The 13284-nt window shown below is 34.9% G+C and overlaps 1 protein-coding gene across 50 annotated transcripts in view; it reads right to left on the bottom strand.

Annotated features, from left to right (window-relative positions):
• The window catches only part of ADGRL2 (adhesion G protein-coupled receptor L2), a 678326-nt gene that overhangs the window by 29823 nt on the left and 635219 nt on the right, over positions 1-13284 (bottom strand). For 28 of the 50 annotated variants that reach the window (XM_078332297.1, XM_078332298.1, XM_078332318.1 and 25 more), the window contains 5 exons: positions 11762-12055; positions 11131-11234; positions 10135-10320; positions 9291-9329; positions 6257-6440 (listed from right to left, as the gene is read on the bottom strand). In XM_078332297.1, the coding sequence (XP_078188423.1) occupies positions 6257-6440; positions 9291-9329; positions 10135-10320; positions 11131-11234; positions 11762-12055 (807 nt within the window). The remainder of the gene's footprint in view (positions 1-6256; positions 6441-9290; positions 9330-10134; positions 10321-11130; positions 11235-11761; positions 12056-13284) is intronic. The other 22 variants (XM_078332303.1, XM_078332306.1, XM_054236484.2 and 19 more) reach the window with 3 other exon arrangements.

Below are 13284 nucleotides of genomic sequence, written 5' to 3'. Positions count from 1 at the left end.
GATAACAAATTCATATGAAAGAAAACCGACATAGGTAATAAATCTGTTAAAAAACAAAAAACAACATGAAGCAACCAGAAAATTGCTTAATTAAATTAAACAATAATGCAACCAATTTGAATTCCTTAGATTGACAAAATTTATGTCATTAATAAAGTGTTTGCAAAACTAGTAATGGTATTACTGGTGAAAAAGTAAACTGGTAAAAGAAGGTAGAGAACAATTTGGCAGTATTTAGTAAAGCTTAAGGAGGATACGCTCTACTGCTCAAAAACTATTTCTACATGTGTGTGCACACACATGCACACAAATGTATGTGTGTGTGTATGTCTAGAAAGGCACACATTGGAGGAAGAAGGCATAAAAAACTTTCATTACAGTTTTCCTTGTATCAGCAAAAAAGTGGAAGCCACTAAAATGTCTATCAGCAGTATAATAATCCTGGTGCATTCTTAGAAAAATAGATCAAATGAACTACAGATATGTATGTCAGCATATATAAATATAAGTTATACAATTATGGTCATACGTGGTATCTCATGCCTATAATCTGAACACTTTGGGAGTCTGAGGTGGACATATCACCTGAGGGTTGCGAGTTCGAGACTAGCCTTGCCAAAATGGTGAAACCCCATCTCTACTAAAAATACAAAAAAATTAGCCAGGCATAGTGACAACATGTCCATAGTCTCAGCTACTTGGGAGTCTGAAGAAAGAGAACTGCTTGAACGCAGGAAGTGGAGGTTGCAGTGAGCCAAGATCATGCTATTACACTCTAGAGTGGATAAGAATGAAACTCCGTATCAAAAAAAAAAAAGAAGAAAATTATACAATTACATTTATAGTGTGAAATTAATGTTAAAAACATGAAGCTCTCAATATATACACTTACAAAGCAAAATTTTTAAGCTTATTAATGCTAAATAGTAAAGATGACAGCTACCTCCTTCCTGATCATATCAAATCCTGGGAACTTCCACAATATCTATGATTTTCTTTTTCCAAAAAAATCCGAAGCAAATATAGTAAAATACCAATATGTGGCTCAGCTGGATAACTGGTCCCAGATGTTATGCTATCCTCTGTACTTCCTGTATGCTTGAAATTATATCTGCCTTATTCAATAGATTTTCTGAACAGGAATACACTTGGTTCATTGGAGAACCATTCAGAGCCTCACTAAGCCAATACTGTAGACAGGATTTTAATATATTTCTCTTTCTTTGTTTCAAATTCCTCAGCAAGTAGTGCCTGTAATGAGAGGAAAGAGGAACAACTATGACCTCTGCTGGGAGATCTGCACCTTAATGGGCAGGGGCTGCTCCATGAGCCTGGGTCCCAGAAAAAAAACAACATGGAGCAGAAATGAAGATGACAGGAAGCAGAGCTGAAGCCCAGCCTCAACATTTATGCAACAGGAAGGAGTAGTAAACCCTTGTTGTTGTAAGCAGCTGGGACTTTGGAGTTTTTGTTACCACAATCTAACTAAGTCTAAAGTGTTGATAAAAATCAAGTTGGCTACTCAGCTCATTAAAACTATAAATAAGGCTGGGTGTGGTAGTTCACGTCTGTAATCCCAGCACTTTGGGAGGCTAAGGTGGGTGTATCACCTGATCAGGAATTCAAGACCAGCCTGGCCATCATGGTGACACCCTGTCTCTACTAAAAATATAAAAAGTAGCAAGGCATCATGGCAGGCACCTGTAATCCCAGCTTCTCAAAAGGCTGAGGCAGGAGAATCACTTGAACCTGGGAGATGGAAGTTGTAGTGAGCCAAGATCATGCCACTGAACTCCAGCCTGGGAAAGAGAGGAAGATTATGGCTCAAAAAAAAGTAAAAAAAAAAAAAAAAGACAATAAATAAAAGGGAACTTTATAACAGATGGATCAGGCTGATAACATCTAAACCATGGAATCAATCTGAAAATCACAAGAAAATAAAACCAAAGATTATGTGTTGATATGACGCAATAGAAAGTTCTTGTTAAATTAGAAAACCAAAAAGTCAAACCTAGCATGATCACGCCTCTAGATCTAACCATCTTTATACCAGGCAGAGTTAAATGATGTACTGCGGATGAAAGAAGCCAAACCCAGAATGTGACAAAGTCTACAGGACAAATCACCCACCTGACTTCCTCAAGAAAAATAAAGAACATTAAAAAAATATTTTTTTAACATGCAAGGAGACATAACTTTTAATTAAAAGATACTTGGCAGGGCATGGTGGCTCACACCTGTAATCACAGCACTTTGGGAGACTGAGGCTGGCAGATCACCTCAGGTCAGGAGTGTGTGACCAGACTAACCAATAAGGTAAAACCCCATCTCCACCTAAAATACAAAAGTAGCTGGGCGTGGTGGTGAGTGCCTGTAATCCCAGTTGCTTGGGAGGCTAAGGCAGGAGAATCACTTGAACCTGGGAGGCGGAGGTTGCAGCGAGCTGAGACTGCACTATTGCACTCCAACCTAGGCAACAAGAGCCAACAACAGCCAAACTCCGTCTCAAAAAAAAAAAAATACTCAACTGACAGATCTATCAGATTTATCACTTGAACTTGTATCCTAGTTTCAACCAAGTATTAATAAATTTATAAAAATTAAGAACATGTGAACACACTTTTGTTATCTATTGAAATATTTTTTTTTTTTTAAAGCGTGATAATGGTATTGTGGTTTTTAAAGAGTATGGGATACATAGATATAAAATTTCTTACAGTAATCACGATAGGATTTTACAATTTGCTTTAAAATACTACAACAGTGAGAGGAGTAAGTGGAACAGGATTAGCCAGATGTTGCTAAAGCTCAGTAAGGGGAATTTTTAAAATCAAAATTTAAAACTTCTGCTCTTCCCAAGATATAAAGAAAATAAAGTCACATACTGCAGGGAAAATATTCAGAATTTGTATATTTGACAAAAAGACTTACATTAAGAATATATGAAGAATCTTTATAATTCATTAAATGAGACAAGCAACTCAATTAAAAAAGGCCAAAAGATATAAACAAACACTTCACAAAAAGATATTTGAATGGTCAATAAACACATCAAAAGAGGTTATCAGTAAAATGTTACTTAGTAATCACAGAAATGTGAAATAAACCCACAGTGAGATGCCACTACCAACCAATGAAAATGAAATGACTGCCAACCCTAAATACTGGTGAGGATGTGAAGCAACTGGAATTCACATTATGCTGTAGTTCAAGTTTAATATGGTACAACCACTTGGAATAATGGCAGCCAAAAAGTGGGAAAAAATTCAAATGTCTAACAAGTGAGTAGATACACAAATTGTGGTATATCTTCACAATGGATAATACTCAGCAATATAAAGAATTAAACTATGGACACTCCCATGTATGTGGATAAATCTCAAAAATATTCCTCTGCATAAAAGCAACAGGATCAAAAAGAGTATTACATACTGTATAATTCCACTCAACTGAAGATCTAGAAAAAGCAAAACTAATCTACATGGATAGAAAGCACATCAGTGGTTTCTAATGTGTTTAGGGCTAGGGTCAGAGGAGAGTGACTGGACAGGAGCATGAAGAGCCCATTTGAGGTTACAGAAATTTCACCATGCTGATGATTATAAGGTTGTATAATTGCCATACTCCATCAAACTATACACTTAAAACAGGTGCTCTTTATTGCATATTTGAAATTATACCTTCAAGTTTTTTGAATTTCACCATCAGATATAAAAATAGATAAAATTATATCATTTTTATGGAGTCATATATTATAAGGGTAAATCAAAGATTTAAGAAGAAATCACTAAGGAGGGAAATCAAATTGGTTTAATAACCTAAGACATTATAGCCATATCCTCAAGGGAGTGAGAACACAGAGAAATAACAGGCTATTTTAGTCCTCATGTCTGAAAAGAGAACAAGACAAGTCCTAGGAAAAAGGTGAATGTTTTCCTCATACTAAATCAGGGCCCTTCTCCCCCACAAAAAAACTAAACAAAACAAAACTGTTTATATATTGGAAATAAAAGAGACATAACTATTATTATATGTAAAATGACTTTTTTTTTTTTGAGACCAAGTCTCACTATTGTCTCCCAGGCTGGAGTGAAATGGTGAGATCTTGGCTCACTGCAAGCTCCATCTCCCTGGTTCAAGTGATTCTCCTGCCTCAGCCTCCTGAATAGCTGAGATTACAGGTAACCACCACCACGCCCAGCTAATTTTTTGTATGTTTAGTAGAGACAGGGTTTTGCCATGTTGTGCAGGCTAGTCTTGAACTTCTGACCTCTGGTAATCTGCCTGCCTGGGCCTCCCAATTTTTTTGTATTTTTAAGATGGGATTTCACCGTGTTGACCAGGCTGGTTTCGAACTGCTGATATCAGAGATCTGTCAGCCTTAGCCTCCCAAAGTGCTGGGATTACAGGTGTGAGCCACTGCACCTAGCCATAAAATGATTTTCATATTGATAATTCTTGGGTAATCAGCATTTAGACTAGTAAATCTCAGGCATTATTTTAGAGATGCCAGTCTCTCCATAAAAATGAAAAAAAAATGAAAAAAATCCTTTAGTTTTATTTAATTATCATTTATTTTTTGAGATGAAGTCTCACTCTGTCATTCAAGGTGGAATTCAGTGGTGTGAGCTCAGCTTGCTGCAACCTCTCCCTCTCTGGGCTTAGGAGATCCTCCCACCTCAGCCTCCCAAGCAGCTGGGATTACAGGCATGCATCACTGTGTCCTGCTATTCTTTTCTTTTTTTTTTTGGTGTATTTTTTTGTAAAGACGGGGTTTCACCATGTTGCCCAGGCTGGGCCTTAAACTCCTGAGCTCAAGCAATTTGCCCACCTCAGCCTCCCAAAGTGTTAGGATTATATGCATGAGCCACTGTGCCCAGCAAAAAGAAAAAAAAAAAAAAAAAGAATCCTTTAGAACTCTGAAAAACATAGGTACTAGAAAAAATATATTCCTGCACATTTAATTGTTTAGAATATATCTCAAACTTGGATAAAAATATCTTCGATCTATAACCACAGTGTGTTCTAAATATGTAAGGTTGATGGGAGCATAGCTGTGAACCTGGTCCATCCAATTTTCTTGCAAAATTGAAGAGGCAGAAGAAGGACATTTTAGGGTTTTTTAAAAATAACTTTTAGACTATTTAGAAAACAAATTGATGCCATAATATGCCACTTTAGTAATTACTGATTTTCTATTCCCAAACCTCAAAGTAAAAAAAAAAAATTTTTTTTAATACTTCATTTCTTATTTTACGTAAGTTTAAAAATCACTTACGTAAAATAAATTTAAGGGTTTGAATTCAAATATAAGTGTGTCAATTTGATTTATGTCCATTTCTTCTATATATTCCTTTGTTCTGCATTTCTGATATAAAGTCCCATGACTTAGGCAGGCACAATAAGGCATAATTAGGCATTAACACATGGCATCCCAGATAACAAGTCTTCATTCAGTATCTGCTGCCCTAATCTTCATTAGTAGTTAGCACTACTTCTGACAGAAAAGGAGTCTGGTCCCGGTTCTTTCACATTTATGCTTGGGAAGCTTTTTACTTCACTAAGGTATATTGTTAACTTCATCTAAATTTAACCTCACTGAATAATTAACAATTCTAAATTGTTCAAACCTAAACTAATAACATTTTGCTGTATGTCTTTCAAATATTTTTCTCAAGTGAATTCCTGCCTCTCAGTGGTAGCATCTGAATTCAAAATTATGCTTCAAAACTATCAGTAGCTATTCTGCAATCTATGAAGCATGGATGTTCTGCATTGTGGAAAATGTAGTTCAGTGACCACATTTTCGACCTGAAGGCAGTTATGTTTAATATAAATATTTGACTCAATTTCTGTGTGCTAAAATATTTGACTGAGAGAATACATTCCATAAAGTAATTTAAGTTCATTAGGAACATGTTATATAAAACGGTAAAGCATTTGCCATAGTTTCATAGCAAGCACTTTCATTACTTAAAAAATCTACACTCTGGTATTAAGCATTCTTACAGTTTTTCGTTAATGATTTTTCAATTGGAAAAAACACACACACATAAAACCAACTTGTAAAACATAGAGTTTGGCTTTTGCATTTATTTTAGAAAGAGTGATCAATAATTTCTCTTGCTAACAGACAAAAATAACTTGACAAAAAAGAAGTATGGCACTGAGAAATAACAGATTCAGAATGGAAACATCATCCTCTTAGATATGTACATTCTAAATCAAAGTTAAACTTGACAGTAGATTCACTTACCAATATTTTCTGTGGGCATTGAGACCCTTGTTGGTTCTAAAAGATTGTCAGCTAGGACAAAAGCTCCTTCTTCCAATGTATCCAGTAACATTGTTGCAGTATGTGCTTGTTCAGAAGAATTCATATGTTTCCATGATTCCAAAGCTTCAGGTCTCAGAAGGTTGTCCACTGTGTCAACTATTGCCTATATCCATTAGGAAACTATCATTAGGTTTGACTTCTTTTGGAGTGAAAGTGATTTTCAGTCACTGAAGAGTGACAACTATAATATTTATCTATCATGATTTACTCTTCCTTCAAGATGCAAGAACACCTAGACAACATATATCTGGTCAACTTAAAATATACCTGGACCAGTTTAAAACAAGACTAGCTGAAGATTAACAGACTGTTATTTGATTATAAAGAGTAAGTGTAGAAAGGTGGGTTGTTTCTATTTATGTAATCACACCTTAAGTGTTGACAGTTGACAACCACCTGTGTCAGCTCTGAGACATTACTCTTACAGGTAGAGTCAAAACTACTAAAGTCGTTCTATAGTTATAATCGCAAGACTTGAATATTCTAAACCAAAAATACTAAGGTCTTTGGCACAGACTAATATGTAACCTTGAAAATTAAACTGTATTATTTTTTGGAATCTGAACTAAAATAGTAACCAAAATTATTCCATATAGACATTGTCTACCCATTATCATTTGTAAAAAAAAAGCCAAGGTGGTAATAAAGTTCATAAATTATCTGTGAACATGTTCACTCTTCCAATTCTCTGTTCAGCTAAAAAAAAAAACAACACTTGAGCATATACTTTAATTCATCAACAATGATCTGCTTTTAAAGGGATAAAGAAAAGAATCAAAATTAAAGCCTACATTGATAAGTTGACAAAAACAGGAAAATAGAATAAACTCTTCATAAACATCCAAGTTGTAAATATTCACATATGTAGGTTTATATTTATTGCTACACAAAATAACAGTAAATAAAATACAACTCAGTTAATCAACTGAAGGCAGACTCTTACACTTATATGCTCTGCAGCTACACCCTCAACTATGCATTGAAAAGCTGAAACATTAAGTTTATTTATTCTATTCCATTCACCCAGTCATAATGTGTCATTAGTCCCATAAACACATAGGTTTGATCTATTGGTAATCACTAAAGAAAAAGAACACACATTGTACAAAAAGAACAACAATAAAAATTGCTGGTGTGAGGTACTATATGAATGGGGGAAAAGTTGTTTGAGGCTACTGTCAGAATAAGATTAATTAGTTTAATCCATCTTAATATCCTTGTTCTGTCTGCCTTGTGAGCCACCACGACCTTCCTGGCAGGTGGAAGATACTTCCAAGTGGTGTTAAAGGCTTTTTTTTCTCCCTTTAATGGGAAATAGAATAGTCAAAATGTTCACACTGATACTGCTGCAGCCATTAACTAGAGTGGAATAGAAATTGGTCTGCAGAGGCCAGATTCATTAGTCACCAAGAAATACAGACTGGAGCCTCTCTCTAATCTAAGTTACAAATGAATCCTCTGTCACAAAGTGGGAACTTGCTTCATTTGCATAGTGTAAGGCAGCTTCTGATTTGTAATTTAAAGAGTTGTATTAGCCTTATCTGAACAGAAAAGCTCATTTGAAACATACTGAAAATGACACTGGTCAGAAATTAAGGTCATGCTGAAATTTACTCCATATACACATAACTTTCTGATGGCATGCTTTTATTAACATGAAACACTCCTTATTTATGACTATTTGTATTTGTCTAGTGGGATCAAAATGATCATTAGGCTAATCATATTCCTGAAGTAGTCTCTTCCTGCCAAAGGACAAAAAAAAAGCTATTCTATTCCAACTGAGATGTATGTCCTGGGCAACATAACAATTATTACATTTCATACATTAACTAATATCTTAAAAGTGAACTGATCATTGAAGTTTAAGAAGTTCTGTAAACTTCAGCAGTTATTTCTTTGCCCCTATTAAACAGGCTAAAAGGGGACTCTCAGAACAGTATTACCTAAAAACAGACTTTCCTACTACCTTTTTTTTAAAGTTTTCAGGTTCAATAGTGTCTAATATTAACTAGTGAGACATCATTTTTTTCTAGACTTTGCCAATCAAAATTAGTGAAGTCATGGCTTTTTAATAATCTCTAATCTAAGAAACTACAAAAGTTCTTTTGTTTTGTTGTCACAATATATGGATTCGTTCTTCAAGGTTTGATTTACCATGGTTATGGTCCCCTGAAGAATAAGGTTAGAAAATAACTATCTCTGCAAAAGGAACTTCTAAAATTCACAGAAGAAAACAAAATGCAATTTGGTATTATGATTTTGATCTATCACACAGAACTAGTACGGCGTAATTCCACTATTAGTCTCAGCATGTTTCCTATTACTTGGATAGACCAGGGAGAAAACCCGGCTGGAGTGGACAGGGATTGTGAGCTAAACAGTGGCTTTCTGTTCCTATTAGCTTGATAAAACCCAGAATGTATCATATACAGATATCACAGCCAAATTATTTGTGTTTCTTTTCTAGTAACCCATCCCTGTATCAACTTGATTCTAGAAATGACTCCTAAAAATTTCAGAACAAAGCCTATTTGAGTATATCACAAAGAAAGCAGTGACTTTTTCATGCACATACATTATGACTATACAGTCTTTGATATGATAAACTGCCAAGAATATATCATAGCTGTTTCACTCAAATTGTTTTTTAATCCACAGAGATGACAACAGGAAACAAAGAGACTATATAATTACTTTCCAATTAAGAGGATATTTCATTAAAATTCGTGTACTTTTGGATGAATGGAAAAACAGCAAAAATTATCAAAAGTAAATTATTTGCTTATTCTGAGAGTAATATACCTGTGAAAAGCCAACATTTGTACAGCTGATATGGGGCACATTATATAATTATCAAAGACTGAAATACATTGGATCATGCAGCAAGATGATAAAGCGTGGCAGGTAGCTGAAGAAGGGAGAAAGCAGGGTGACAGCACAGGAGAGATACCTTAAGGTAAGCCCTGCATGTCTTCTCTCGTTTTTGGAGCTTTTAAGTAAAAGAAAAGAAAATCAGAGGTTAGATTTTTATCTGCTGAAAATGAGGAAAGAAGAAATCCTCAAAAGTTAAGCTGGTGTTCCAGAGCGCAAAGTTTATATGTGGCAGTCCTCTGGAGTCTCAGTCTGCACTGACTACCAAAACCTGTTTATTTACAGTTTTTTATTATATTTTATAAGCATACTAATCCAAAATATGTTGACAAAAAGAGACATAATATATTCTGCAGGAAAAAAAGTCAATTATTTTAACCAGGTAGAACCACATTAGGCACAGATTTTGGGTTCCTATAAACTAATGTAAACACTTATAGTGTGGTGAAAAGTAACAATCAAACTTTTGTCATAGCAGGAAAAATTAATGGTACTGATACAATATATTCCTGGAGAGGGCAACTTGTCCTTCTTCCGAAAGCTGCGGGCTAATAGTCCTATATGCGTCACAATTTTGCTGCAACTGTAAGAGTTCCATATATTAGCATGCAAAGTATATCAACTGTATAACATAATCTCCAAGTGCAGATAATGCATTATAAAGTGACAGTTCTGACCACAATCAGATGGATAAATTTTGCCACCAACTAAGATCTCTCTCAGGTAATTAACATCATTTACACTTTTTTTGGGAGGACAGGGCACACTGCTCCTTTCTCAACTGTAATTCTTCCTTGGGAAATGAATCAAATTAGAAATTTTTCTTCTAGGTATATGTCTGGGAGCCAGAGATTTGGCTCTCAACTGCTATAAGAGCTGCCGTACCAAGTGTTTAATTCAAAAATAACAAGAGTTCTCCCTACCTTGTTATAACTCCGTCCAGCTGAATCTTTTTCATTAGGTTTCAGTTCCTGCAGCTGTGCATCAAGAATGTCCACCAACTGCTCCATCAATCTCACAGAAGAACTTACATCCCCAGCAAACACTGGCCCTTTCGTATGTTTAGCCAGTTCATTGGCAAGACTAGCAGCATTTTCTCCACTTCTGATCTGAAATGACAATTTTTATTATCTCAGTTTAATTTTCTGTTCTGTTTACGGCTTCCAGTTCTCTTTGAGTATATTTATTGTGGTGAAGAAATTATTTGCAAATGTCTAATTCTTCAACTAACTGAGACCGATAACTTTCTCTTCATCTTAAAAGATTCTAGGCTCTTAGATCAACACAGACACACAAAATGCAGAATCAGACATTTAAAAGAAACAAACAAAAAATCCTTTCTAAAAATTTTCAGCCAGTTCTCCAATTTCAGTGCAACCATTTAGAATTGTTATTTTAAAGTCTTATTTATTCCAATGATCCAGAATTTAAATCAGTATGTAATCAGCATGATACTGAGGGTTATTATCTAATGTTTATTCGTCAAAAAGGTAGATGGAGGAGAATATAAAATGGAACTGCATTACACCATAATATTAAAGTAGTTTACTCATTCTACCATAATCATGTGTGGTACAAACATCTGCTTGCATTCTGTGGATTCAGTTGCAAACGTAATGATATTTAATTTAATAGCCCAATGCAGTTTGTCTTGTGAACATCAAAAGAAAGAGAACTAAATATGGATGAAATTAACAAGCATGTACTCACTAAAAAGCTTAACATAGAGAACAGCATACCCTCAAACATATGTAACTTTCAATAAACAGTTTACAGACAAAACTATGCATGATTTTTGTTTCACTTTTATACTGAACAAAGAGCAATAAAGCTGGTTTTAACACACAAAGCTAAATTATTTATGTCAGAAGTTAAAGCCCTAAATTACCAATGTGTCATATTAAAAGGTTCCAACCAACCTTCTGAGCCAGCTGATTCACCCAGTGTGAAGTACAATTGCTAAGATCGGGGCCCTTAGGGTTCCATGTTCCAGTGGAAACCATGCAGAGATATGAAGCAGTTCCTGCAACAGATGTAGAAAACAGTAGTGAAATTGAAACCATTTTTCTGTACACATTCGGGAAATCAGCTATGATGATCCTGCTCTGCGTGTTAAATTTTGAATAAACTCTAATGCAAGTATTTGCCAATAACTGACAAAAAGGTATAATGCAGATTATAAATGGTAAATATGAAGTCAGCATAGAAATATCATATATTTACAACAAACAAACGAAAAGTCCTTGATTTTCTTGGGACCCATCCAGAGTGATGCTTATAATGAGAAAGGCAGCTGTGAGGAAGACTCACTAGAGTCCTGGGGCAAAAATCTCAGGCTTGACCTAGGTCTCCAAAAGGAAGAGGTAATTTATAGTGCCTGATCTTAAATGACTTTTACAGTTCAAAAAACTTTGTCCATAGATGTTATATTACCAAAGTATAAAAATAAAGTTAGCTACTGTAAACATCTCTTTCTTTGAATAAAATCAGTGTAATTCAGAACCTACTACTAAATTGAAAAATGTATGCATGGTATTTTATAGAAAATACCTCTTGTTCCCTTGGGGCATGGTCGTTCAACCATCATTCCCCTTTGTGTCTGAGGCCACTTTATCCCCCTGGAGTCTAATGCTTCACAGAATCTCTCTGGCAGGGGAAAAATATTTGTTACAGGTGGAATTTTGGTTGTAGAAACTGCTGGAGGTGGTTTTGTCCCTTTGCTTCCTTCCTGTGATCCAGCTACAGTTGTGCTCATGGGGCCTTTCTGAGAAGTAGTGCTTGTGGTTGATACTGTGGTTTTGAACAGCTCAGCTGAAGAAGTTATTGTCACAGCTGTGGTAGGCACTATGGAAAAAAGATGAGTATATTAATCTCAAACACACTTACACTCACATACAGGCATGCACACACACACACACACGCACACACACAAAACCCTACCCATCCGTCTGCCCCCAAACCAAGAAAATGAGAATTACTGACAATATCGTTTGAGAGTGAGAAAGAATAAACCTTTTCATCTGTTCCAATTTATTCATACTAATAACTAAGAGAAGGTAGGTCGTTTAGGCTTTACTATAGCTTTTGCTGTAGGACTCTTAGGTTTACTTCTCAATGAAATATGTGATAGTACGGTTTAATTTCATCACATACTGTTTAACAGAAAATGCGGGACAGTTTAATTTAGAAAAATTCTATTATATAAACTCACCTTCTATAAGCAATCAAATTCCAAGCATTAACAAAACTGTGACAAGTATATATAATTAGAACGACAAAAAAATTTAAAGTCACCCACTTGACATATTCTAGAAAATAAATACTGTGACATCTTTCCACCCAGCAGCCGTTCTTGCCTGAGCATGATCAGCATGCCTGATTAGATCCAAACAGAAGATAAGCTTGGCGTGCTTGCGCTGACTTAGTAAGGAAACATCTCAGGCTTCGGCATTGTTACTTTGGGATAGGTAGGTTCAAAGAAGCAGCTAGTTCCAGTCAGACGTGGAATCTCTTACCAAGATAAAGCATTAGATCAAATCATTCCTAATCAAAACCAACCCTTTGTATCTTAGTGACCCTTAACAGAGAATATAAAAGAACTGTTGTTACACATTTAAAAGCAGAAATGTTTTCATTATTTTTAAAGGTTATTTTTGTCTTCTAATGTTACTGTTAAATTTAACAATTCAAACTGTTAAATCCAGTAGGTTTAAGAAATAATGGAACTCAATGTTTCCTCCATTAATTACCACTGAATTAATTTAAACAACAATAAAAATCTGTCAGTAAAAATTTAATACTACCACTTAAAAACTGTTAGAGGAAATCACACAAAAGTTGTATCAACATTTACAGAGTATTGGCTCTTAAAATCTTACATATATGATGCCTTAAATTTAAATTGCGGGAGTACAGCAAATGAAAAATAGCTATTTTTTCAAATCATCTTATAAAAATATCAACTTACTTTACACTTTATCTATACATGGGAATAAGATAGAAAATTAGAATTTATGAGAAAACAAGTCTATATTATCATGGATATGTTTCCTATTTTAAGCTCTGGTCTATCA

Source organism: Callithrix jacchus, chromosome 7 (genome assembly GCF_049354715.1).
Source record: "Callithrix jacchus isolate 240 chromosome 7, calJac240_pri, whole genome shotgun sequence".
Taxonomy (NCBI): domain Eukaryota; kingdom Metazoa; phylum Chordata; class Mammalia; order Primates; family Cebidae; genus Callithrix; species Callithrix jacchus.
Note: the sequence above shows the minus strand (reverse complement) of the source record. Positions and strands in the feature narration are given on the sequence as shown.